This window comes from Drosophila busckii, chromosome 3R (assembly GCF_011750605.1).
Source record: "Drosophila busckii strain San Diego stock center, stock number 13000-0081.31 chromosome 3R, ASM1175060v1, whole genome shotgun sequence".
Classification (NCBI taxonomy): domain Eukaryota; kingdom Metazoa; phylum Arthropoda; class Insecta; order Diptera; family Drosophilidae; genus Drosophila; species Drosophila busckii.
In genome coordinates this window covers 344,640-372,415 of record NC_046607.1, presented here as the reverse complement: position 1 = coordinate 372,415, position 27,776 = coordinate 344,640, and the positions used below count along the sequence as shown (strand labels likewise).

Genomic DNA, 27,776 nt, shown 5'->3' with positions numbered 1-27,776 from the left:
CTGTAGTTATGCGGTAGTTGCTTCAGGCAGACGGCTTATTCGAATGCTGGGATAGCATCTAAAATAGTTGCAGTGCATAGTATGCTCGAATTTTCGATTAGGCGCTTCTATTTCAGAGTATGCGATTAACTTCTGCGCGTCGATAGATCGCTGTGTTTTCACGAAACCGCAAATTGATGGGTGATGGAAGTCTGGTAGGATTCTTAGAGAGGATATGTCAGCAGAGCTTTTCAAAGAAGTTTTGACAGGCATAAGTAGCTATGGGCGTATGACGATGATCTTTGTGTGATCTTGCCTGGCTGGATCATATTATTATTGACTTTTCCATCCCCGGAAGTGATTAATGCTTGTAGGCATTGAGAGTGCGCGAGGTTGCACACTGCACATTCGTTGGGCGATATCCAATTGGCTTCTTGTTAGCTGAGAGCACAGTTGTTAATGGTGGTTATTGGAATGAATTGGTGCAGATTTGGGCTGAAAACACATTTTCAAGTGTTCCTGCAAATGTTTGGCTCTGTCTTCATTCACTGCCGTCGCCGCCTATTGGTTTCTATAGGCATTAATGGTTCTGTTGGGGCATAGAGTGATTGGCTTCTCCAAAGTTGAGTTTTCGTAAGAGGGATAGCTTGCTGATTAGCGATGTTGCTATTTGCTTCTGTTGTTTTAACAGCTTTGGTAGCTTGCGGTTGGCGTCCTTTAACCTTTGACGTGCATATGCGACCTGTGAGACTGCGCATTCTCTCGGAGGCTGTCGCTTTCTAGAAGGTTGCTCGATTTGCCAGATTTGTTCTCTCATTTAAATTAAGGCTTGTGGTTTCTGATGCGGTCAATGCGGCGTGCGGTGACAAGATTGGATCTCTAGTGTTTTGCTAAGCTGTCGATATATTTTTAGCGGTTGAGTACAGGATTTAGCGTAATGTGTGAGCTTAGATATTTCCTATAGCAGACCATTTGGTTTTGTGTGAGGTCAATCTAAGCGGATCATCAGTTACTGAGTTGACTGATTAAATTAATTAGGACGGGTGAGGGGTCAGAATAGAGATTGAGAGACTTCGGCACTGATTCAAGTCGAGTAAATTTGGTAATTGCGAATCTATAAGTCAGGCAGTATTGGGTCTGTGCCCAGTATGTTGGTTCTACCGGGGGAAATGTGGTCGAGTTTGTGCTGGCTTTATAATTGCTTATAGGAGTGCTTTCCTTTGAGTCACAAGGGCGAGATCCCGTGTGTGTGCTTGCATGTAGGTCTCCTGCGATGAATGTCCTAGTGAGGTCGAAGGAACTACATTGACTCTCCTTCCGTGTATGTGAATACGAAGGGGCAATATACTTGGGCGGCAAGAGTAAGTTTTTACACTACCCGCTTATTTCTATTGTTGTGGCATGTAAATAATTTTCTGGAGCTCCTTGTAAATCGGTGAGCTGTTGATAACGGTTTTTGATCAGATACATGTTCCACCGTGACCTTTGCCATCGGGATGGTTGGTTGCATAGAATGTGTAGCCTCTTAAAATTGAAGTTATATTTGTTCGTCAGATTGTTCTGACAATAGCATACGTCATGGTTGTCGGTAGGAATTGGGAGATAAGTTCAGTTTGGGAAATGCATTAGCATTCCACATGGATATAGCGTAGAGAAGCCATTGATTATTTGGACTGATGTGAAACTAACATTTATGTAGAGATTCTGATTACGCATTAAATCTTGCATAGTTGTCCGCATGAAGGACACGAACTCCATAATACTTTGTTGTAGGCTAGAGAACAGTGACTCAAGGTTATTTTGTTGGTGCTCCATAGGCTTGTAATGGTTTGCCATTTTTATCTCAGAGGGAAGTGCGTTTGGGTGCAATGTATTTGGGGCAGTGGGCTCCTATTCTGATTTTAAAGCCGCGTTAATAAATTGACGAGCATATCGCGGAATTTTAAAGCCTATTCTGATTTTAAAGCCGCGTTAATAAATTGACGAGCATATCGCAGAAAAGCCGCATCTATTCTTGTTAATTTATTTAAAACAGAACTTAAAAATTTTAAGGTACTTGCTCTAAAAATCTGCATTTCAGTCCATCAGTTACTTCTCAAAAAAACAAGCCCAATTATTATTTGCTAAAGATAATGTATTATTTGCTGCAATGAAAAAGCTTTCTTTACTGCCATTAGCACCCATCGGTAGTGCGCTGATTATTTTTGCCCTGCTCTATATTTAATAAACCATCCTAAAACTAGGCCACTTATTCATTCGAAAGTAAATATTAAAAAAGACAGCGTTCTTAAATTACAGAGTTTTATGTAAATTCTACTTTCTTTTACTTAAAGTGCGAAACCAATTCTAATGTTGAATTATATGGCGTGCAGCATCTTTGTTATTCTATAGTCTTCAATCAAAGTTTGATTAGAATTGACAGTATTTTTAAGTACTTAAGACTATCTTTAGCGAGAGTATTACAACTTAGTACAACCTAGCAAATCTTAGAAAAATGTAGTAGTTGAATTAATGACAATTTTGAATTCAAAAATTAACTTGAAGTTTAATTTTTAGCGAGTCACGAAGGAATTAAAATTATAAGAAACTACTAATAATTTCAACTATTGTTTCTTTAGCTCCTTGTCTTCGTAAAAATTATTATAAGTATTAGTAAAAAAAAAATATTCAGTTCATATAAAAATTAAATAAACAAAATTTAATTTAATTTTTTTGTATACGGGCGGTAAGCGTAAAGCTTATAGATGTGCAGTGCCTAAGTTTTATTTTTCTTTTGCTACCCAAGAGTTTCGATATTCTAATTTTTAACAATCACGAAATATTGAAAAAATTATATGCTGACAATGATCTGGAGCCTGCTTCGCTGGGCCGACACCAGTGCCCCATCTGAACTTAAAAAACTTATAGGTGTACTCCCTCGCCACAATAATTAAAAACATGTCATTGATTGTGCCATTGCAAAAATATGCCTATCGTTTAGAGACATGTTATGTGTGGTACTTTACTGCACACAGATCTTGACCGCTTTTTCAATTGGTGTACGTATAATTTATTAAGACTTAACTGTTCTAAATGTAAAGTTATCTCCTTCCATAGACACTCGCCTCACAAAGTCAACTACCACATTGATCAGTTGCCTCTCAATAGATTATCAGAAGTAAATGACTTATGTATTCTCCTTGATAGTAAGCTAAAGTTTGACAAGCATGTTACTCGAACTGTCTGGTAAGGCAATTCAAGCTCTTGGCTTTATCAAACGATAGGCTAAAGAATTGGATGACCCTTACACAACTAAATTACTTTATTCATCTCTTGTTCGTCCGATTCTCTTTTGATAATTGAAATAAAATGCAAGGCTCCAAGATAGGCACAAAGTATAAAACTAAATTTGAAGCACCAAAATTTGTTAAAAATCCGGTTCCATTAAAAAACAGTTTAAGATCATTAACGTGTTTTGGGTGCTGAAAATATAAGAAAATTATAGAGAGTATATTTCACTTTAATTTGATACCGTCAAACTCGTATGCCTTTGATAGTAGTTATATTTGAAGCTTACCGATTATTTTGCTTACCAAATCTCTCACAGCGAAATAATAAGTAACTCTCTCATATTAATAGCTTGCTCTTGTTTTTATACAATTTGTATACATTTTTCTCTCGTACGCTCTCTCGAGAATAAATTTTAGCCGAACTGAAAATGTTAACGCGTCAGTTTACGATTAACAGTTGATAGAAACAGACGCTGGTCATGTCGGAAAGGTGCTTATCAGAACTGATATTAAAAATGTACTATATTCATATGTAACATTTTTAGCTTGGAAACTTGTGAAATAACCTTGCCACTGGGCCGTATTAAGGGGTCCAAGTGCAGCACCCTCTATGACGATGATTATTTTAGCTTCGAGTGCTTGCCATACGGTAAGCCTCCAATAGGTGAGCTACGCTTCAAGGCTCCGCAGCCGGCCGACCCGTGGACTGGGGTCTTGGATTGCACAAGCTGTGCTTCCAAGCCGGTACAAAAGGGTCTGCTAACGGGTATTATCGAGGGCAGCGAAGACTGTCTCTATCTAAATGTGTACGCCAAGAAGGTAAAATGGCAGAAATTATTGTTTAATTTTACTAGCTAATTAAAATTACAATTAGATTAAATCAGAGCAACCACTACCAGTTATGGTCTATATATACGGAGGAGCTTTTACCATTGGAGGGGCGACACGAGAAGCTTACGGTCCGGACTACTTTATGAGCAAAAATATCGTTTTGGTTACGCTTAATTATCGTGTTGATTGCTTGGGTATGAAATGCTGATTATTATCTTATCTTATCTTTATCTTTAGATTACGCTTAATTATCGTGTTGATAGCTTGGGTATAAAATGCTGATTATTCTAATCTTTTTGTTAACATTTTTCATTAATCACTCGTATCTTTTTACCATACAATAAAGCAAGTAATTTTTATCTTCTCAGGTTTCCTTAGCTTAAAGGATCCCAGTTTAAACGTGCCTGGAAATGCTGGACTTAAAGATCAGGTTTTGGCACTTAAATGGATTAAGCAATATATATCCCACTTTAATGGTGATGCTAACAATATTACGGTCTTCGGAGAGAGTGCAGGTGGTTGTTCTACCCACTACATGATGTGTACGGAAAAGACACGTGGTCTTTTTCACAAGGCAATACCCATGTCGGGAACACTGCATAACTATTGGTCCAATACCCCTCCGGCGGACTTTGCTTTCCGCCTAGCCAAGCATCATGGGTATACAGGAGAAAATGTCGATAGTTACGTGTTGGACCACTTGCGCAATTTGCCATCACATAAGCTGATAAATCATAGCTTAATTACTCCTGAGGATCGGCGCAATGGCATGCTATTTCCATTTGGACCAACTGTGGAGCCGTATGAAAGTGAAGACTGTGTGGTGCCCGAAGACCCATTACAGATGGCCCGTACTGCTTGGAGCAATGAGATACCTGTAATGTTGGGCGGTGTTTCCTTCGAAGGGCTTTTTATGTATCCTGGTCTAAAAGCCAATCCAACATCAATGGATTCCTTGCTGCAAGATCTTCATCGCTTTACCCCATACGATGTTCGTGTTGTTAATACAGAAGAGCAAAATCTAAATTGTGCCAAAAAGTTGATTAAACTGTACTTTGGAGACGCCACTCCGAGTTCTGAGTTGATATTGATTTTTATGGATGTAAGTAAATAGTTATTTGTTGTTGTATTCAATTGATTTCTAATTTGCAGTTCCCTTGTCTTTTTAGTACTATTCTTATAAGATATTTTGGCATGGCTTCCACCGAACATTGAACGCACGTTTGGCCTATTCAAAATCTCCGACATACTATTATCGCTTTGATTTCGACTCACCCAATTTCAACTTTTATCGTCAAAAATTCTGTGGGGATGATATCAAGACAGGAGTAGCCCATGCAGATGAGTTGAGCTACTGTTTCCGTAACTTACAATCTTGGAAGCTTGAAAGTGTATCCGATGAATACCGCACCATTCAACGAATGGTGGGCATTTGGACAGCTTTTGCTGCAAATTCCAATCCCAATTGTTCTGAAATTGGACATTTAGATTGGCAACCAGCTAAGTATCAAGAACCACAGCGTGTTCTAAACATAAGTAATGAGGTAACGATTATTGATTTACCTGAGTATGAAAAGTTGCTCGTTTGGGATAGTTTGTATAAGGCAGAAGATCTTTTCTAATTGTAGAGTATAAGAACTACACAGTATAATTTGGGTAAATTATTTAAATTTCCCTAAGTTTAAATCAATAAAAAGACAATACTAAACTTGTATTTTATTAAATTAATACTGCAATACCGTGCTACTATCCATATGGAAAATTGAAAAGCATATAATTCTAAAGCTATTGTTGTTAACCCATGGCGTGGGTGTGGTATCCTAAAATTCTCGAGCTTCTTCCCTTATTGACTGGAATGTTTCCCTGACTTTATTTTTTTTTTTAGATTTTGTTAGCCACTTTTAGAGTTAACTGCGATCAGTTTGATTTCGGTTTCCATTATCATAGTTAGTGGGAACATTGAATCCGTGTTACAGTTTTATCCTTCATTGTATGTTATTGTTAATGGCTCGTATTTAGCGAAAGTAAAAAGCCATGCAATAGACGCCCAAAAGAGTCTTAAAAAGTGTCGACTCGCCTGAAAGAACATTAGGAAGCAATCGTAAATACCAATTGTATACTGGCTCCCAGTAGACGACCGGGCTAATGTGATTTAATTTTAATGAAAGATAAACAAGTGGATAATTTTAAGTTGGGTGCAACCAACTTTTACATACACTTTTATTAAAGCATCGGAGCATCACAGCTCGTTTTCGCTGTAGCGTCAGCAGCGACGCTGCCGCCTGCGTAATGTAATGTATGGGAAATATAATAATTCCTAAGCTATTTTTTCGATCGTTGTGATTTATTTCACATTTTTAAATATTTTGTAATTGCTTAATATTGAAGATGTAATCCGTTTTTGGCGATTTGCGAGGGAGGGGGAGGAAATAAGAAAAGAAAAAAAAAATAAAAGCATTTGGGTTTGGGTATAGGAGCACCTAGTATATACAAAATTTGGTTGCTCTGAAAAACAGTCGCACATTTATACAGGCGGACGGACGGACATGGCCATATCGCCTCAGATTGTCTTGCTGATCAAGAGTATAAATACTTTATAGGGTTGACCACACCTCCATCTCCCTGTTACATACATTTGCACAACTTCATGATACCCTTTTTTACAAATTGAGTGTATAAAAAAATTGTTTTACCATTTGATACATTTATTTGATTTTAAACGATTTTTTGAAAGCTCTTCAAACAATCACAAGATGTATAAGCATTCTGCGAATATCGCTGTAAAATTTATAAATTATTGTTGTAAATAAATAAAATATATATATATATATATATAAATAAATATTATTATACTTAAGAGAAGAAAAGTGATTTCCTTTTCCTCGATTACTTTGAACGAGGATGATTTAAAAAAATTTGTCACATTTGTCCAACAATGAACATTCGGAATGCGTCAGCGTAGTAAATTTTGATTTTCATTCAAAATGTAAATTAAAAAAATAAAAAAAGTACGTCGAAACAGAGCAGCTGTTAAAAATGAAAACCAACATTTAAAAATCAAATACACGTAGCCCGTGAAAATTTAAAAATCTCGATACTTTCTGAACAGATCTCGTACATATAGATATTTGCAATAATATAAAAGTACGAATTTATGTATGTATGAAAGTACATTTTTACACTCTGTTAATTGCTTTTTCATAGACTTTGAAATTCGTATAAAAAATGGAAAAGCCATTTCGATTTATATATTGTATATTGTAAATAATAATATAATAATATACTGGTATGTATGTACTTCGGGGTGCACTTAGTGATGCACCATTTGGACGCAACCGCGGCTGCGGCTCTGCTGACGCGAAACCAAATATGTGACACGGAAGCTGTTGTATGTATGAGTTTGTGAGTGCGTGCGTGTGTTTGCTGTAATGTATGAAAAGTGTATGGAAAAGTTTACAGGGCCAAAATTATATACTTTGACATTTGTACAATATAAACCAAGTTGACGCATTAAAGTGAGGCATAACCAATATGTTTTAATTGCTTAGAATAATTTTTTCGATTTTTGGGGGAGGGGCAGGAAAAAAAAATAAATAAAATACCAAATTTGGTTACACTACAGACAGACGGAAATGTATAGACAGACGGAATGTATATATATATTTGAGGGGTCTGCCACGCTTCCTTCTCCCTGTTACGTACATTTGCACAACTTCATAATACCATTTTCCATTTTTTACAAAAATGTCAAAGTGTATAAAAATGGAAAAGAACCTCTTCTTTGTAAATGTATGTATATATATTCTTGATCAGTAAGACAAACTGAGTCGATATAGCCATGTACGTCTAAATGTTTTTACTTCTTTATTTTTTCTCTCTCTCCCTCACAGCACATAGCAAAAACCGATTTTACAGCTACAATATTTAAAGAATATATTTAACGAAAAAATCTGCAAAAAAACACAATAACGCTTGTCATGTTGTTGACCACTGCATAAAATCTCAAAATGATCGGATAAATACTTTTGGAATTTTTTACAATATAATTTTATTTGCTAAAATTTGTGTGTTGTGTTGTTTTTGAAATATTCTAAAGCAAAAACAAAAAAAAAATGTAAAACAAATATGTATATACATATGTAAATATGTAAAACAGAAATAATTATTTCGTTTGGACTTTACCTATATTTGTGAAGATGGGGGAAAAGCGCAAACGGGGCGAAATCATTTCGATTTATTTAGAAACATGTTTTACTTGTTGTTATTTAATAGCTTATTTATCGCTACTAGTACTTTGTGCTAATAGTTTTTTATTAAAGTAATTATTGATTCAAAAATGAATTACCGTTTAAATCAGCTAGCAGCTAATTTTACATCAATCAGCTCTCAATGAAAATTAATAACGGATTTATTTATTGAAAAAATTAATAACACATCTTATTGGTAACCTGACCTGACCTGACACATTTATCCACGGGAATAGGTTTTAGAATAACTTAAGCTTATTATAAAAACTATCCCAGAGTTTGAGTTGCCTGGTTTCGGGTAGTTCAATGAATTCCAGGCGGGAACCAATATTGAGGCACTTCAGAGGAGATTTGGGATCTAGTGGCTCCCATATTACTTTATCGATGTAAGTGCAATTAGGATTATCTTGGGTGGCAAATGCTGTCCACATCCCAATCATTTGCTCGATAGTGCGGTACTCGGCAGATGACTTGTCTAGTTTACAAGACGGAATGCTGTAGAACATGTAAAAAAGGTCGTCTGCATGACTTACGCCACGCTCGTGTCGGCCACAAACCAAAATCCGATAGTGATTAAAGGATGGCGAGTCAAAGTCAAAGCGATACAGGTAAGTGGGTGTTGTTGGCGCATAGGCCAGACGGCCTAGCACTGTGCGATGCATCGCATGCCAGAAATGCTTTATAGAGAGTAAATGCAGACACTCCTTAAACTCCATACGACCTCGCGTGGCGTCATCGAAGCTGGCTATCTTAAGCCGCCTGACATGCTCCTTGAGCTCTGCTGCTGTGGATGATTGACGCACTTCGCGCGGAATTAATGCTTCAAAGTCGCTTAGCATGTGTGCTGAATTACGCACGACATGTTGATAAGAAAACAGCCCTTCGAAGGAGGTGCCACCAATGATCACTGGAAGCTCATTGGACCAGGACTCCGAAATTAGTTCGACATGCGGCTTTCCCACTACACAGCTTTCACTAACATAGGGCTCGACGACAGGGCCAAAAGGAAACAATATGTAATCAAGTGTCTCCTCCTTCTTTACCATGCCATTATAGTTGGTTATGTCCCGCGCTGAAGCACGCTGTAGATAGCGAAACACTTCCTTCTCATTCTCACTGCCGGTGTAGCCCAAGTGACAGGCTAGGCGATGCGCCCACTTGTGGTTGGGTTCATTAGCCCAGTTGCACAAAGAGGAGCCAGACATAAGTATGATCTTGTGAAAAAGACCACGCGTTTTCTCGGTGCTCATCAGTATCTGAGCTGATGCGGCTCCCGCGCTTAAGCCCATCAAAGTAATATTGTTTGGGTCGCCATTAAAGTGTGATATATTGCTGTGTACCCATCGCAGAGCCAGGATTTGATCCTTAATGCCAGCATTGCCAGGAACATCCAGGTCGCGATCACTGAGGCTTAGAAATCCTGCGAATGAAATAAAGTTTTTTTAATACATTATTAATATACAAATTATTATTTAATACATGGTTGATATTTATTCTCAGTTTAATTCTTCACTTAATACTTTGGATATTTATGGCCGTAAGCTTAGATAAATATGTTTGGATTGCTGACATAACATGCAAAAGGGCTGTGCTTTCAGGCAAGTTGTGTAATAAAGATAAGCGATAATCAACAATCGCAAAAGCAAACATTTGAATTGATTCGACAAGACTAACTCAACGACATTTCGAAAGATTTTATCCAATTGTCAATTGGCAGAAGAACTTATAAATGAAAGTTTGCAAAATTATTTTTGTAATATTGATAGGCACATGATGAAACAATTATTTATATATATATTTTTTATAAATATATATACTAACCCAGGGGTCCTAGTCTGTAGTTGAGTATGACTAATATAACGTTTTGCTTCATAAAGTAATCCGGACTGTACACGTCTCTTGTTGCTTCGCCAATTTGAAAGCCGCCGCCGAATATCCAAACGATAACGGGAAGCGGTTTCTCCGTCTTTAAGCTCTTCGCATATACGTTAAGATAAAGGCAGTCCTCGGAGCCCTCAACAACGTGGAATATAAAATGTTTCTGCATTGGCTTGCCTCGAGGATAAGTGCAGTCTCGAATCCCCTTCCACGGCTCCGGTGGCTGAGGTGCTCTAAAGCGGAGCTCACCCAACGGTGGCTTAGCAAAAGGTATGCCCTCGAATGAATAATAAAGCTCCTCATCGTAGAGCGTCTTGCGTTGAAGGCCACGTACACTTCCATACTGGGTGTCCAGCACTGCCGTCTGTTTGGTGGCTAGATTGTACTGAACAATCTTGTGCCCAATGAGCCTGAGAGTAGAAATAAAAAGAGAGAATGTGAGCATGTATAAGATGAGAAATCAGTTGCTTTAATCTTATCGTTGAACTTTCGTTAGCACTAATGAAAACGGATCAATTTTGCCAATTGATATGATTTACTGTCGTTTGTAACTGATGTCACCCACTTTTTGCCCAGCTTGAGCAAATCCACAACACCCACTTGCACTTCCATAGTAAGTATGGATTTTATGCGTTTAAAAACTATTCGTGCTCTATTTAAAAGATCGCGACACTTTAACTTCCGTCACTCGCAATTAACAAGCTGCAACTGATCGCTCTGCTAGAACTGAACAGTCTACGAGTAGTCGTACTCGTACTTGCACCCAATTCAGTTGTGTATACAGTGTGACCTCACTAAAACACAATTGTTCTCCAAAGATAAGCAACAGCAATCTTATATTGTTTCGTACATATATTATAACTAAATAGAATTCAATAAGACAAATTTATGAAAAATAATAATAAAGCCATAGAGATTTGCATTGTTTTTGTCCTATGTATGTAGATCATCTTCACTGGAGCGGGTCTTGTAATCATCGTTTACTGTAATTATATATATTATCAAGGCACTCTCTGTTTATGTTTTAATCAAGCTCGACAAAACCCGAACGCTTATCGTTCAAGTATATAATGATTTTGTTGTACTAATTGTTACAGCACTGTTGTTATTCTTATTTTTGTTGTTGTTACTCATGTTGAAAAACATATGGCATAAAAACTATATTGATAGTGCTTATACCGAGCGACAGTACAGAGAGCTCCATAACTTTTAGACAGCTGTTCGTGTTATTTACATTTAATAACCGTTGACCATGCTACTGCTATTGTTGTTGTAGCTTGTTTTAAAAGGTACGTAAGTTTAATGAGCTACAAAGTGGATTTTTATGTGCAACTAGGTTGTAAGTTCACAATTAGCGAACCTTTGTTTCAATTCACACAGACACATACAAGCACATTTAATATTAATTGCACCCTTTACCAAGTCAATTAATTTTTAGCCACAGCCAGAGAAAACAATAAGTCTGAGCAGGCAGAAATGTATTTAGTAATTTCACGTTTAGAGAAAGGAAAATAATTATATATCTTTAAAAACAAGAGCTGATACACTTGAAACACATACGACGCTTGCCTGCTGCTCTTACCCCGCTGTCTATATGAAAAATGTAATAATTTGTAGTTACCGATCGTTCTAAAAATTGGTATCATCGCTCAGAAATATTATTTATTTTATATGATTCATTTGTAGGGGGGAGCAATTAAAACAAGTGGACAAATTATAGCTGAGCGCAACCAACTTTTATATACACTTTGACTACATGCACTCACAAACACATACACACAAAAAAGCTGACGCATCTCAACTCCTTTTCGCTGTAGCGTCAGCAGCGACGCCGCCGCCTGCGTCGGCAGCGACGTTTGTATGAAGCGTCATATTGAAAATAAGAATGTGAATAACTCCCAAGTTCTTAACGCGAACTTTTTAAAACAAGCGTTTTTGTGATTAATTTCTGATTTTTAAATGTTTTTATTTCTTAATATCGTTTTTTTTCGATTTGCGGCGAGGGGGGAGGAAATAAAAACAATCAAATAAAAGCGTTCGGGTTTGGATATAGGAGCACCTATACACAAATTTGGTTGCTCTAGCTCTTAGAAACTGAGAAACAGTTGCTAAAACGTTCAGACGGACGGACGGACATGGCTATATCAGTTTGTCTTGCTGATCTAGAATATATATACTTTGTGGGGTCTGCCACGCTTACTTCTCCCTGTTACATACATTTGCACAACTTCATAATACCCTTTTCCATTTTTTACCAAAATGTCAAAGTGTATAAAAATTAAAGCAGACTGCTTCGGAATTATAATTCCCTACGTACCGTTTGGCTGTTCTAGCTCTTATAGTCTCTGAGTTATTGTTGCTCATACAGGCGGATAGATAGACGAACAGACAGACATCGAATCAGTTTGTCTTTGTTGATTTACTATTAGAGTAACATTTAAACTCATCGCATAGTTTCCCAACTAAAACTGAAACTTATATATGTTTAAATTTAGAGTAAATGAAGAATTCAGTTTTAATCAAAGTGGCGTTAGCCTAAGCTAACTGAGTATACATTATTCAGTAATGACATGTTGAAGTTGGGCCAACAAATTGGTAGCAAAAACCAAATCAAATGCTTGCAATTGCTAGTGAAGCTGCACACAAGGATTGTAGAACTGCCTATGGGCAAGGTGAAGGGCAGACAACAGCGTAGCATCAACAAAAATGATTACTATAGTTTTGAGGGAATTCCGTACGGCAAACCGCCTCTAGGTGAGTTGCGATTTCAGGCACCGCAGTTAGCGGAGCCCTGGGTGGGCAAGGAATTGAATTGTCAGCAGGAACGCTGCAGACCAGTTCAGATGGAGGGATCCTCGGACAGTGTGTTGGGCAACGAGGATTGTTTGCATCTGAATGTATATACCAAGAAAGTGAGTGGAACAAATTATGTGCACACTATTTTCTTAACTTTTCTTTCTTTTAGAAAGACAATAATATCGATGTAGACTCTGTAGCTATGTAGATTAAACAACACATTTAAAGTTACTTTTTCATTAACATGATCCCCGACAATCGCTCATTTTCTTTTCTTTGAACATAGTTTGACTCCGAGAAGCCATTGCCTGTAATTGTTTATATTTACGGCGGGGCCTTTCGCACAGGTGGCGCCACAAAGTTCAAGTATGGACCAGACTTTCTGATGCGTGAGGACATTGTCTATGTGCTCTTCAACTATCGTCTGTGTGCACTGGGCTTTCTACGACTACCCAGTGCCGAAACGTGCGTGCCTGGCAACGCGGGTCTGCTGGACCAGCTAATGGCTTTGCGCTGGATAAAAAACAACATATGCTACTTCAACGGTGACCCGGATAACATAACATTAATGGGCACTAGCGCAGGTGCAGCTTCTGTGCACTTTATGATGTGCCTGCCACAAGCAAAGGATCTGTTTCATAAGGCCATCATGATGTCGGGTACTATACTGAGCCCCTGGGCGCAGGCTAGCGAGCTGGGCGATTTATTTTGTCGCTTAGCCCACTCGACGGGTTACAAAGGTGACTTAACAGAAACGGCCATTTTAAAGTATTTGCGGGAGCTGCCTGCTGACCAGTTGGTGCAGCATGATCTGTACGGACCGTACGAACGTTGCTTCGGGCATTTGCATCCCTTTGTGCCGGGCGTGGAATCCACAGGCGGAGGCCTAGTGCAGCATTCCTACCTGCAGCTAATGCGGCAGGCCTGGTCAACGCAAATTCCGCTACTGCTGGGCGGCACCTCGTTTGAAGGTCTCGTTATGTATCCGCACTGTAAGCTGTGCAACGGCTATATGTTGGACCTGATTAAGCAGCAGCCGGCGCTGGTGTTGCCATATGAGCTCTATCAGTCGCTGAGTCAGAGGGACCGGAATGAGCGCGCCAAAGAATTAATACACTTCCATTATGGACCGCGTAACATCGATAAGAACAATGTAACACAGTTATTGGATGTGAGTAGGTATTAATATTAACAATGTAAGAAATTTTTGATGAGCCATTTGCAACTCAGCTCTTCAGCTATAAGCTCTTTTGGCATGGTCTGCATCGAGTGGTTTGTTCACGGCTGGTTCATGCAGAGGCAGCCACTTACCTATATCGCTTCGACTTTGACTCCCCCAGTCACAATTTAATGCGGGAAAAGCTATGTGGAGACGACATTAAGCGAGGTGTCTGCCATGCTGATGACCTCGGCTACATTTTTCCTAGACAAAACCAATTGATTACGGATTCGGACGAGCACTTAACGATGCATCGCATGATAGGCATTTTGACGACATTCGCACGCACCGGGGACCCGAATTGTGATGAAACGCATCCGGAAGTTTGGATACCGCTGGATCAAAAGGAACCTTTCAAGGTCATGAATATTGGCCATGATGTGGAGTTTCAGACACAGATGGAAAGGGATGGGCTCAAAATATGGAATAAAATTTACGATAATGATAGCAACTTACTCTTTGGTGGCTGAATCCAGAATATATACATATGTAGCATATTTATGAATAAAAATATTTTTTTGGATATCCACGGTTAACTAAAATTACAATATAATGTTGGTAATCAATAAGTTCAAAAATAAGTCTTCATTCAAATACTTTGAAATTAATTTAAGTATTTCTTGATATTATTTGATATTTTAAAAGGGTATTATGTAGATGTCAAGTGTAAGTAACAGAGATCTCCGATTCAATAAAATACTTATGTATGTATGCAAAACAAACTGAATCAATACAGCCACGTCCATCCGTGTGACCGACAAAAGCTTTGTGACTATAAGAGCTGGAGTAAGCAATTTCGGCAAATCGTAAATTCGTGTATTTTTGCGTTGCACTACTCAAATTTAATTTGTGCTTGATGAAAAAGATTATATTTTTTTGTTCGGACTAATTATTCTACAATATAATATAAATATAACTAAATCTAGTCTTAGGGGATGAAAAACAGTATTGGATCTTGAATTAAATCTATAAATTATATTATTTGGACCCTCGTTAACATCCTCATGTTAACACCATGCTTGGTATAAAGCATGTTTATTCTTACTATGACTCTTATAAGTTAATTGAAAAAAACAATTTTAAATAAATTTAAGTTAAACATTTTGTTGTTTTTTTGTTTTACTACGATAGCGAGGCATGATCGCACTTTATGTTTTGGATTCATTATATATAACGTCCCAGGTCAGTCTCAATTGTGATCTCGAGGTGAACAGTCGTCTTCTTTGCGAAAGTTACACAAACAGATTATCGTTCTTATTTACATTTACTATCTCTCTCCATCTATTGCCGTTATCGATATACCAAACGAAAACAAATAAGTGCATAAAAGAAACGAGCCAAAACACACTAAGCTGCGAGATGAGTGAGTGGGGCCGCCCCGATCGCCAAAAGCCCTTGTGGGCAAACTTACTGTCGCAAAAACAATGCTCACTTTCAACAACGGCTAAATATATTATTATATCGAGAAATAGTGATACTGAAAAACAGTTCAAACTATCCCCATTTGTAATTAAAAAAATTATTGACTCTACTTGCGGAGGTGAAGTTTTCTTCTGCCGCACACTCAAAAGTAGCGACCTTTTAGTTAAAACTAAAAACACCATACAAGCAGAAAAACTACTTAAGATGACAAACTTTATCAACGACATCTCAGTTACAGTCACTGAGCATCGCACTCTCAATACCTGCAAAGGCGTCATATGCACTAACAGCCTACGGGGTATATATGAAGAAATCATCCAAGTTGAACTTAAAACCCAAAACGTCTCCTGCGTTAAAAAAATAATGCGCAAAATTGATGGTACTCTATCATATCATATCCGATATGGGGCTCGCCAAAAAATAATCAAAGAGGCAATATTTTAACCAAATTCACAAACGACTCAAACTTTATTGTACTGAACAACAAATCTCCCACCCATTTGTCCACACACAACACATTTACACACATTGACGTTTCATTCTGCTCACCTAACTTATTTCCCCTTCTACACTGGCAAATATTAAACGATCTTCATGGGAGCGATCACTACCCCATTTTCATTAGTCTATCCACCCCCAATGCACACCCAAACGCCCCTAAATCCAAACCCATTTTCAAAATTAAAAACGCAAACTGGTTTAAATTCAAAATTAAAACTAACTATTTTAACGAAATCATTCCTCCATCCACCAACATCAATAAAGAAGCAGCCAATCTAAACAAAGTAATCCTACAAAGTGCTCACTACACTATCCCACAAACATCAACAAATCAGCACAATAAAAATGTACCATGGTAGAATGAGAACCTGCAAACTCTCAACATTGATAGAAAACAAGCCGCTAATAAACTAAAAAACTCATCACCAATGCTAACATCATTAATTTTCGAAGGACCACGGCCAAATTTAAAAGAGAACTCAAACGCGCTAAAAAACAGTCTCTCACAGAATTTACATCAGACATTCAACCACAGACCCACACATCCAAAATCTGGTCCAACATTAGAACTTTCTGTGGTCTTCACAACAAAAAGAACATGCACATTATCTACCTTCCTGAAACATCACTCACAATTTCCGAACCTTTAGAAATAGCCAACACGTTCGCAAATTTCTAGTCCACCGAATCGAATGACACAAACTTCCCACAAACTTTTATTAACGAAAAATAAAGTTCAATATACCCAATCATCGCTTGCGCATCTCGTTCAGCCCAACAAATCGAAACCGATGTTTCTCAAATAGAATTTGACTCTGCTATATCTAGTCTAAAAGGTCACACCCCCGGTCTTGATCGAATTTCATATCCCATGATAGCCAACTCTGACCCATCCGTCAAAGCACGCATAGTAAAACACTTCAACAACATACTCCATAACCACATACCACAGCAATACAAAACTAGCCTAGTTATCCCGATTATCAAACCAAACAACAATAAAACTTCAATTAACTCTTACAGACCTATTAGTTTGAACCCCTGCTTTGGCAAGCTATTAGACAAAATTATCGCCAAAAGGTTATGGTGGTTTGTCACACGAACAAACTTATACATAATAAGCAGATTGGCTTTAAAAAAGGGAAATCTGTTACAGACAATCTAGCTTATCTAGATTATCTGATAACAGAATCCCTATCTCACAAACAGTACGTATCAATAATTTCCATAGACTTCAAAAAAGCCTTTGATAAAATTGGTATTCATGCAATCATAAAACAGTTACACGAATGGAACTAGGACCCAATATCTTAAAATATGTGTACAACTTTATGAATAATAGGAAAATTAAATGCAGGGAATGCAATGGAATTCCTCAGGGCTCCCCTGTTTCAGTTATTCTCTTCATTATAGTATACAATAAACTAGAAAATATAATAAATATTCCAAAAAAAAAAAATTCTCTCATTTGTAGGTTACGCAGACGACTTCCATATCATCGTAAAATTCAACCAAAACCAAAGACACCACACAGTTAACCTCGATAGCACTTTCTAAAAAATATCAGAATGGTGCTCTTTCTTGGGCTCATTACTTTCACTAAATAAATGCAGACACCTACATATCAGCCAATGTACAATTTCAACAAACAACTTTGACATACCAACTGCTACATCCATGAAAATACTCGGACTAATATTTGACTCCAAGTACAATTGGACTAAACACATCGACGAACTTACCCTTTCCCTAAATAAAAAAATTAATATCATAAAATGCTTATCTAGTCGCAAATTTAACTGTCACACGTACACTTTAACATCAATTATAAAAACTATCATCATATCAAAAATAGACTCTGCTTTTATGGTAATACGTCCCACACACAACTTAAAAGAGTTCAAACATTCATTAATAACGCAATCAGAACAGCCTTAGGTGCGTATCGCTCTACACCAATTAACAATCTCCTCATGGAATCTAACATAAATACAGTGATAGAACGCCGAAATTATCTCCAAGCTATGCTAATCAAAAATATATATTCATCAAAAGATTCACCACTTAATGTAATAGCCAAAAAGCTAATAAATAAGCCCTATAATAGAACCAAAATTCCATCCGCAATTAAGAATGGAATAAATCTATGCAATTCGTTAAATATAAAACCCTACCAAACTCCGATAATCAATCTAAAACAACCTTTCTGGAAGCTTAACAAAAACACAATAAACACAGAGCTCTCTAAACTAAGAGTCCAAAACATAAACGACACCATATTCAAACAACACTTCCTTAATATAAAAAACAATTTACCCAATCACAAATTCATATACACAGATGGATCAAAATCCCTGACCTCAACCTCATTCTCCATCACAACTGATGACCACATTGTAAAAACTAGTCTACTACCAAACTTCTCTTCAGTTTTTTCAGCAGAGATATCATAGCAATTTTTGAAGCAACTCAAATTTTTAAACTAAAGCCCGGAAAATACGTAATTTGTTCGGACTCCTTTTCAGCACTACACGCTATTAGCAACACTGACAACTTCTCTTATTACCCCGCCTCGATTAGAACTATCATAATGAATCATTACCCAAAATTTTCGCTACTGTGGAAACCGGGACATAAAAATTTTAAAGGAAATGAACTCGCCGATAAACAAGCTAAATTCCCACTTATCCTCACACATAATCTGAGCATCAAAGATATCAATAAAACCATCAAAACTAGCCTAGTCCACCATAAACTAAATAAACTCAATCAAACATCTACATGGTACCAACATATAAACAACAACACTTATAACGATAATCATTATATAAAAAGTATAGATCATGAAACAATCTCCAGAAGCGTTCAAATAAAATACATCAGACTAAGACTCGGACACACCCAAACAACCCATGAACATTATCTCAACCCCAATACCAACAACTCATGCAGACATTGCCAAAACAACCCAACAATAACCCTACAACATATCCTTAAAGACTGCATATCTCCTATTCTAGTTAACCTACGCCTTAAATTCTCCCTATACCCTACTCTCCTACCCAACCAACTCAAATATCCTTACTATTACTCAATTTTTCAATGAAGCCAAAATTAAAATATAAGCATTACCAAATAATAATAACAATGTAACACAATGTAAATATTATTATTTTATAAGCACAATCAACACAAAGCCTTTAAACTTTAAGACAAAATATAAAATGTATTTAGCCGAAGGGCTTAGTAGCCAGTGCTATGCAAAACCCCAGTAGGATATAAATTGTATTTATATCCTTCTGTACAATAAATAAATAAATAAATAAAAACGTCCCAGGTAATATTGATCTAAGGGATGAAGTGATTGCGCTCAATTGGATAATGTTGAATTGTGCCTCTGTTGGATGTGACTGACTTTTAACGGATATATACATACATCACTTATCGTACTCAAGACATTGCTTAACTTATAAGAAGAGCAACGACAAGGATATGTTTTCGAAAATCCCTCACATTATATTATATGCGAAAAGATTAAACTGTCTAAAAGGGCGACATGATGAAAAGTATTAGATTCTGTGTACATTGAAACTCAAAATAAATATTAATTTATCTCACATCATTTTCAGCTGCCAAATAAATTCTATTAGCAGTGGAGTTCCTAGACGTTTGCATACCTTATATACTCAAGAAGCTTCTTACTGAAGTTAACAACTCTAATTTTACCATGTTCGGTCTAATATTAAGAAATGCGTAATTTGCTGCGAAACAAACAAACTAGAAAACTACATGTTCTCAATTCTATATATACGAAAGAGTTTGTCCTGACGTGTGACTGGTGATCACTGTAAAACCTAACCCATAAGAGCTAGAGAGCTGAATTATTTAAGGGCCAGTACTTTTTCATTTAGTTTTTCTATTTTGCACCTGGTGAACAAGAATCATATGCTGTAAACCAACTTTTGCACTTCAACATTGACAACAACAACATTTTGTACAAAAGCATATAAGGATTAATTTTGAAAATTTTATATAGAATACAAAAAATTGTATTTGCTTAATAATTTTATTAGTGTATTTTTATTGAAAGAAAAATTGAAAGAAAAACAAAAACCGTTAAATGACAAAAATGTTCAATAAAAATTTATAAAAAAAAATTTTTTAAGGTGCTTGGCACCACCGGGCAAACCGGGAAACTGAATATTTCTCTTAATAAAATGACTTAAAGAGATAAACAACTGAAAAATGAGGTAGAACAATAATTATTGAAACATCAAAAAGCTATCGCTAAGTCTGAAATTTATCAACAAAAAGTTATTAAAATTCCAACAATGATCATAGATTCAATAATTTTTGAAAAAATTCCAATAGTTATCGAAAAAAAATGAATGACTAATTTGTCGGTTTATACACTTTGACATTATATTATATTATATAATTTATAAAATTTTTTAAGGTCATTATGAAGTTGTGTAAATGAGACAAGGAGAAGGAGGCTTCGCAAGCCCCATTAAGTATATATGCAATATTCTTGATCAGCAAAGCAAACTGAGTCCATATAGCCATGACAGTCTGTTCGTCTGTCTGGATGTATGAGCAACCAAAATTTGTTTGTAGGTTCTCCAACACCGGAGCCTTATTTATTTCCGTCCTCTCCCCCGCATATCGTGAAAAAGGGCAAAATCTAAAATAAATAACAAAAACGATTGGATAAAACACTTAGGTGTTATTAATATTTCAATTGACAATATTTTTTCATTTACTTATAAGGTTTTTATTTTAATTATTCTGTTATTAATTAAAACAACTTAAATTATACTTTTGAGATGAACTACAAATCTAAAATCTACAGTTTTTTTATTTTTAGTTGTCAATATACATACATACATATGTATGCTTGCGAGTCACTATACAAACGTCGCTGCAGACGCTACAGCGAAAATGAGCTGTGACGCGTTAGCTGTTTCGTGTCTGTGCTTGTGAGTGCCTGCATGTGCGTGCTGCGATACCCTAGTCAAAGTGTATATATTAGTTGGTTGGGCCCAATTTTAGTGCGCCCTCTTATTTGTTTGTGCTCTTTGCTCTTTCACGTTGATGATCGCAAGTATATTAAGAGGAAACAGGAACATAGGAAACAGCTTGTGGCCCTTTTAAATCCATATGCTATGTACATACATACATATGTGGCACAGATGGGATCAATTCGGATCCAGTGCGCAAAGGCGAGGAACCCATTAAGTCTCTAGGTATAAGCGACGATTTAAAGGTTATTGTTTTTCCAAAGATAAGATTTGGGAATGGCTTACGAAAATTAAATATGTATATATTCAACTATTATATGTGTATTGTATCGTAATAATATTTCGAGCTTTCACTGTTTGGCAAAGCTTTAAGCATCTGCTAACGAGCAATGCTGCAAAAGCTTTTATTGCCATGACGACAACAACAAGAGCAACAGCTGTTGTGCTTGTTTACATTGGCATAATTGAGTGTCTGACCCACTCCCACTGAGTGGAGCGCATATAGTGACTGCTCCCTCTCTCTGCCTATTTGGCCTCCCATAATTGATACTTGTAGCCTAACTGGCTAACTGTTGATCAATTATGCATTCTATTAAGACGAGCTCAGAGGCAGGCGCCACACTCTCGCTCTCTATGTACTTATATTTATATTTTTGTCTATCTCAGTTGAGTGTCTACACTTGGCGATCGCGCTTAGTTTAACTTGTATTTATACATGTATTTACATATATGTATCTCTATGTAAGCTTAAGTATTTGTATCTGCGTTTTGTGTGCCGGTGGCCGCTTTAACGCGTACTTGAAATACATTCTCATATATGTATTTTTTATCTGTTTTGCTATGTTATTTTGCTTCTTTATGTGCGTTGTTCTGTTTTTGTTGTTGTTAATATTATTGTATACATAGCTAAATGTGTATACTTTATACGCTTTGCCACTTGTTTCCCCGCATTATAGTCGCCACGCTGATAGCTAAATTCAATACAATAAAGAATTTATTTAATTCTCAGTTTCAGTTTAGCGCTGGTGCGTTTCAGTCCGCTCATCGGAGAAATTAGAAAAAACATAAGAGATAACATTATTTAAACTTTATAAACAGTTTTCGGTTAAAATGAATAAAAATCTGGGTTTTGTGGAGCGCCTACGCTGGCGTCTAAAGTATGTTAAATTTGTAACTGCTTCTTAAAATTTCTACTTTGAAATTTTTTGAATATAATTAAATTTCAAGTTTACTGAATTAATTGTTCAATTTATACATATATATTTGTCTTTCTGGCTTGCGTGTTCTTTTAGTTAAAGTCTTATTGAAATATTTGTAATATTAGTGATCTCATCAAATTTTTAAGTTGTGACACAAATTATTGCATATGGTAATTATTGCATCGGTATGAATAAAAATAAAAAACCAATACGGAAAGTACAGTCTGGCGCTACCGACAGTGTAAAACTGTGCATAATAATCGACGCTTGCCGAAACCACAATCACTCTTCCACATACAAATGTTCATACATACACTGATAAACTCTCATTAACACATTGAAAATTTGAATACAAACTTAAGACAAATACAAATGTATGTACAAAACCAGGTTTGGTTTGTCTTATGGGTATGTCTAATCTTGTTGATTCTACGCTTTTTTGAACAGAGTCTGATATACTATATGCTTTTGAATCATATCAGGTTTACTTTTGAATGACAAATAAGATGACTTGTGATTCTTTTTTACTGAAAGCGTAATGTGTAATTGAAACTCAAAACAGAAGTAATTTGTCATCTTCAGACTATATTATTTTGGACTATATTATTATTATATATATTAAAGCAGCTTGAAATACTATGTTGCTAGTTTTGTCCCTATCGGATGGCAAACTGAAACTCGTATCAAGGTGACTATATTTGATAAAAAAAGGGTGGCCGCAACATGGTGGTTTTCAGTTGGTGCCATTCCCAATTTGGTGTTTAAACCTTCAATTTGTCAAAGCATTAGTGTTTTTTTAGTATATTTTAGTTTTTTTATTTGTATATAAGTTGCATTTGCAATTTAGTATATTATACCAACTCTCAGTACTTCGCCCGATTACTCAATTTTTTTGTAAACGATTATCGTTAATAACAAGTGTTGGACGATAAATTATATACCAAGCTGGGAGTCAACAGATATAGTCATATTAAGAATAATATAAATATTCCGAACTTGGTTTAATTATTTGTAAATGTCTCCTATGTCTCCTATTATATTATTATTGCTAAAATGTAACAGATGGTGTGAATTGTAATTAAAATTAATCTTTGTATTATGAATTACAATTGGTAAGCAAGCTGGAATATCACAGTTCTATAAACGACAGCTTCATAGAATGACACTCAATAATATTCCAAGCACGGAAAGAGTCAACTACAAATAACCTTAATTGTTTAATTGACTTTTGAGGAACGAAGACAGTTTAATTGGTGTGAATAACGTAATTATTGATTAATTACGTAACTTATCTAATTAAACAAATACAAATGTAGACTTTTTGCATATATATTTTTTAACATTAAAGATAACGTTTGTATCTACTACGATTCCTTATCTATGAGTAAATGTATTTTTGCCCTATGCGTTTATTCACACTATTTATTTAACTTTAAAAATTCAAAAGCTCTGTACCTCTTTTGATTAATAACTTTATAGAGAACTTTATACTAACATTACAACTTTTTTATTTTAAGTGTAAGTAAATATAACCAAATCAACATTGCATGTCAGTCAGCAAGTATGATACTCGAATGCATTATAGCGTGACCAGACTGTTTGTCAGTCAGTTTATACAAAGGTATAATTTACTTTACATAACTTTGAAAGAGGTCTCTAGTTTGCTAAGCTGACACAAATTAATTTCGCTTGTAATTTAAATATGCGTAGTTTGGATAATTAACCAGCAGACAAAAGCATCAGATTAACTAGGCCTACTGCTGCAAATTGTTGATTGTCTCGAATTTTCAAATTTTGCAGAACCATCGAGCATAAAATTCAACAATATCGCCAGACCTCCAATGAATTCGTCATTGCCGACACTGAATATGGCAAAGTACGGGGAGTCAAGAGGTTGTCCCTCTACGACACGCCCTATTTCAGTTTCGAGGGCATACCATATGCCCAGCCACCCATAGGTGAGCTGCGATTCCGAGCACCACAGCGACCAACACCTTGGGAGGGCGTCAGAGACTGCGTTCAGGCTAAAGATAAATCGGTTCAGGTGCATTTCGTGTATGACAAGGTCGAGGGCTCTGAAGATTGCCTCTATTTGAACGTTTACACCAACCATGTGAGCTGTCTTTGTATAAAATACTCATAAGAAATAATTGAATTTTTTTTCAATTGCAGCTTAATCCTGCCAAGCCACGACCTGTTTTGGTTTGGATTCATGGCGGTGGTTTCATTATAGGCGAAGCAAATCGGGATTGGTACGGACCGGACTATTTCATCAAGGAAGATGTAGTGCTGGTTACCATACAATATAGACTTGGCGCGATGGGTAGGCTTAAAGGCAATTATAAACTTTTATTAGCCTAAATTACTTATCTAACATTAATTGCAGGATTTCTGAGTTTGAAAGCATCTGGCTTAAACGTGCCTGGTAATGCTGGTCTTAAGGATCAAGTGATGGCGCTAAAATGGATTAAGAACAACTGTGTCAACTTTGGTGGTGATCCTGACTGCATTACGGTGTTTGGCGAAAGTGCAGGGGCTGCTTCCACGCATTACATGATGTTGACCGAGCAGACCCAAGGTCTTTTTCATCGCGGCATACTACAGTCGGGAAGTGCAATAGCTTCCTGGGCTTTCAACGGAGATATCACACATCGTGCTTATAGAATTGCCCAACTTGCTGGTTACAAAGGCGATAACAATGACAAAGATGTTTTGACGTTTCTGCAGACTGTCAAAGCAAGAGATCTAATACGAGTGGAGGAAAAAGTACTTACGCCCAAGGATCATGAGGACAAGGTAATGTTTGCCTTTGGACCAAGTTTGGAGCCATTCGTAACGCCTGAGTGCGTTATACCCAAGCATCCCCGTGAGATGATGAGAAATGCTTGGAGTAATTCTATACCCATGATGATTGGAAATACTTCAAATGAAGGCCTTCTCTGGCTGCCAGGTAGGTGCTTTGAAGAATCAGTCAAACTATTCTCAAGTTCTTGTGGGTTCCTTTTCAGAGATAACACTTAAGCCACAGGTCGTGCAGCAATTGGATGCAGCAACTCCCTTTATACCAAGTGAGCTACGCTCTGTAGCAAAAGGCGAAGATCTTGAGAAATGGGCTCAGCTGATACGTAAGGCGCATGTTTCTGGCGAGAGGGCTACGTCAAATAATTACATGGATGTGAGTTGAGGAGGCAACAGAAAAGTGAATCTTTCAGATCTGTGTAATCTTAGTAATTGTGGTTATTGTTTTGTTTTTTCTCTTGCAGCTATGCACAATGGCTTACTTTATCTTTCCTGCACTGCGTGTCTTACGATCTCGACATGCTCATGCTGCTGGCTCACCTGTATATTTTTATCGTTATGATTTCGATTCGGAGGAGTTAATATTTCCCTATCGTATAATGCGATTTGGACGTGGCGTTAAAGGCGTAAGTCATGCTGACGATTTAACTTATCAGTTTACAAGTCTCTTGGCTCGTCGTATGCCCACGGAGAGTCGCGAATTTCGGAATATTGAGCGCACCGTGGGTATTTGGACACATTTTGCGACCACTGGCAATCCATATAGTTCAGATATCAATGGCATGGATATGATCACCTGGGATCCAGTGCGAAAAAGCGATAAGACCATCAAATGTTTGAACATAAGCGACGATCTTAAATATATTGAACTGCCAGAGTGGTCTAAGTTAAAATGCTGGGAGAGTCTTTATAATAATAATAGTGAATTGTTCTTTTAATGCAACCTTTGATAATACTTTAAGGTAATAAATAAAAAACAAATAGTCTGTTGTAAATTTGTGACATCATATTTATTGAAGGTTGTTCTAATAGCTGTGTGTATTTGGAGCTTAAAAAGCTTTCCCAAATCGAAATTCGAAAATATAAAACTGAATGTAAAAACTATGCTTGTCAATCTTTTGGCAGTAAATGCCAAAACTTATTTATTATTATAAAATTTAACAGCTCTCATAAAAATTATTAATAAAAAATGTCTGCCTCCCGTCGTTTAAGTCATGAGCTAAACGATATTGTTGCCACGAAGTCAAAGATGCTTCGTAATATTGAAGCCTCGGATGAGTCGTTGTTACTTTGGACGGGTCTGCTTGTCCCGGAGAAGGTGCCCTATAGCAAGGGAGCATTTCGTTTTGAAATAAGCTTCCCACCTCAGTACCCTTTCATGCCACCGAAGATACTCTTTAAGACGCAAATCTACCATCCCAATATCGATGAAAGGGGACAGGTATGCCTTCCCATAATCACAGCTGACAATTGGAAGCCAACCACGCGAACCGATCAGGTCCTGCAGGCTCTTGTTGACATTGTGCATAATCCCCAGCCTGAGCATCCTTTACGCTCCGATGTGGCCGAGGAGTTCGTAAAGGAGCATAAAAAGTTTCTTAAAACTGCAGAGGAGCTCACCAAGAAGAACGCAGAAAAACGTCCCCAATAGGATATGGTGGGACTCTGGGCAGCACATAATTGTTAATCAAAATTCGATATAGATAAATGATATACAAATTGATAATGGATATTTTTTATTTTCATTTTTATTCCATTCCAAAAACATGCGCAGATTATAATTGACTTCACTCTGTTTTCAGTAATACGTCCTAAAATTAGTATCCCCTAATAATAAGAACATGGCGGATTATACTTGCTAATTTTTTATCTTACTCCAATATAGTCGATGTTGGATACAAAAATCAATGAACTGTAATTTGAACTCACAGCTCACCATTTCAATGGTAGTAGGTAGTCAAGTAAGCATGTCTAATGCAATAACTTAATTGTTGGGATCAAGCAGTCTCTAATAAAACTAATTTTAAGCAAAGTTTAAGATTTACTAATACTTTTGTAGAAGCAAAACAGTATGTGCTTGAGTTTTTATTGTCAGTTGATGCAAACTGACTAGAATAATAAATTCTTTGTACTCGAATAAAAGTATCTATCATACAGACGATAGCGTGACAGAAAACCGTGCGGCATTTGTAAAATTTCCCATAGCTTATACGACTTATTACTATTCTTATGATGAAAAGAAAATGGTATTTCTATACAAAGCGTAATTCCAAAGTGCAATTAGTTAAGGGGGTATATATATTAAAGTCATATGACCTTAACTGCAGTCGACTGCAACAACGCAATAGGCAGGTTATTCCATTAAGAATTAACTTGCTAGGGCTAACAATTCTTGAACAAGTATTACTTGTTTTATTTTTTTTATTTCTATTGATTATGTTTAATAAATAAAACAACAATTCCAAATTGATGATTAAAAAAATTGCCAGCAGCAATAAGTTTGCTTTGTATACTGTAGTATGAAACTTAATTATATTAAGCTATTGAGCTAATAAAATAAATTAGCTGCACTTACTAAACATTTTAAGCTAATCACATTTGACAATAAACACAAC

At 36.5% G+C, this 27,776-nt stretch overlaps 5 protein-coding genes across 6 annotated transcripts; 4 read left to right on the top strand and 1 right to left on the bottom strand.

Annotated features, from left to right (window-relative positions):
• The first annotated feature begins 3,678 nt into the window (after positions 1–3,678).
• LOC108601632 (esterase B1) lies at positions 3,679–5,773 on the top strand. The gene is made up of 5 exons (XM_017989531.1): positions 3,679–3,738; positions 3,794–4,067; positions 4,123–4,273; positions 4,448–5,181; positions 5,249–5,773. The coding sequence occupies exons 1-5, from the start codon at positions 3,728–3,730 to the stop codon at positions 5,699–5,701; spliced, it is 1,623 nt and encodes a 540-aa protein (XP_017845020.1). The 5' UTR covers positions 3,679–3,727; the 3' UTR covers positions 5,702–5,773.
• Positions 5,774–8,232: 2,459 nt separating this feature from the next.
• Positions 8,233–10,916, bottom strand: LOC108604433 (esterase B1). Its single transcript, XM_017993907.1, has 3 exons — positions 10,770–10,916; positions 10,148–10,614; positions 8,233–9,746 (listed from the first exon to the last, which is right to left on the bottom strand). Exons 1-3 carry the CDS (start codon positions 10,814–10,816, stop codon positions 8,566–8,568), a joined length of 1,695 nt encoding a protein of 564 aa, XP_017849396.1. The 5' UTR covers positions 10,817–10,916; the 3' UTR covers positions 8,233–8,565.
• Positions 10,917–12,706: 1,790 nt separating this feature from the next.
• Positions 12,707–14,742, top strand: LOC117134624 (esterase B1). 2 transcript variants are annotated; one of them, XM_033294184.1, is made up of 3 exons: positions 12,707–13,116; positions 13,287–14,171; positions 14,231–14,742. In XM_033294184.1, exons 1-3 carry the CDS (start codon positions 12,775–12,777, stop codon positions 14,687–14,689), a joined length of 1,686 nt encoding a protein of 561 aa, XP_033150075.1. In that variant the 5' UTR covers positions 12,707–12,774; the 3' UTR covers positions 14,690–14,742. The 2 variants fall into 2 exon arrangements, with proteins under 2 accessions (XP_033150075.1, XP_033150076.1); XM_033294185.1 differs by having other exon boundaries at positions 13,287–14,175; positions 14,231–14,341.
• A 7,438-nt stretch (positions 14,743–22,180) lies between these two features.
• On the top strand, positions 22,181–26,183 carry LOC108601245 (alpha-Est6). The gene is made up of 6 exons (XM_033294183.1): positions 22,181–22,320; positions 24,163–24,475; positions 24,535–24,685; positions 24,749–25,312; positions 25,371–25,537; positions 25,626–26,183. The coding sequence occupies exons 1-6, from the start codon at positions 22,274–22,276 to the stop codon at positions 26,097–26,099; spliced, it is 1,716 nt and encodes a 571-aa protein (XP_033150074.1). The 5' UTR covers positions 22,181–22,273; the 3' UTR covers positions 26,100–26,183.
• A 127-nt stretch (positions 26,184–26,310) lies between these two features.
• On the top strand, positions 26,311–26,887 carry LOC108602729 (ubiquitin-conjugating enzyme E2-18 kDa). Its single transcript, XM_017990881.1, has one exon. It carries the CDS (start codon positions 26,351–26,353, stop codon positions 26,810–26,812), a length of 462 nt encoding a protein of 153 aa, XP_017846370.1. The 5' UTR covers positions 26,311–26,350; the 3' UTR covers positions 26,813–26,887.
• The last annotated feature ends 889 nt before the right edge of the window (positions 26,888–27,776 follow it).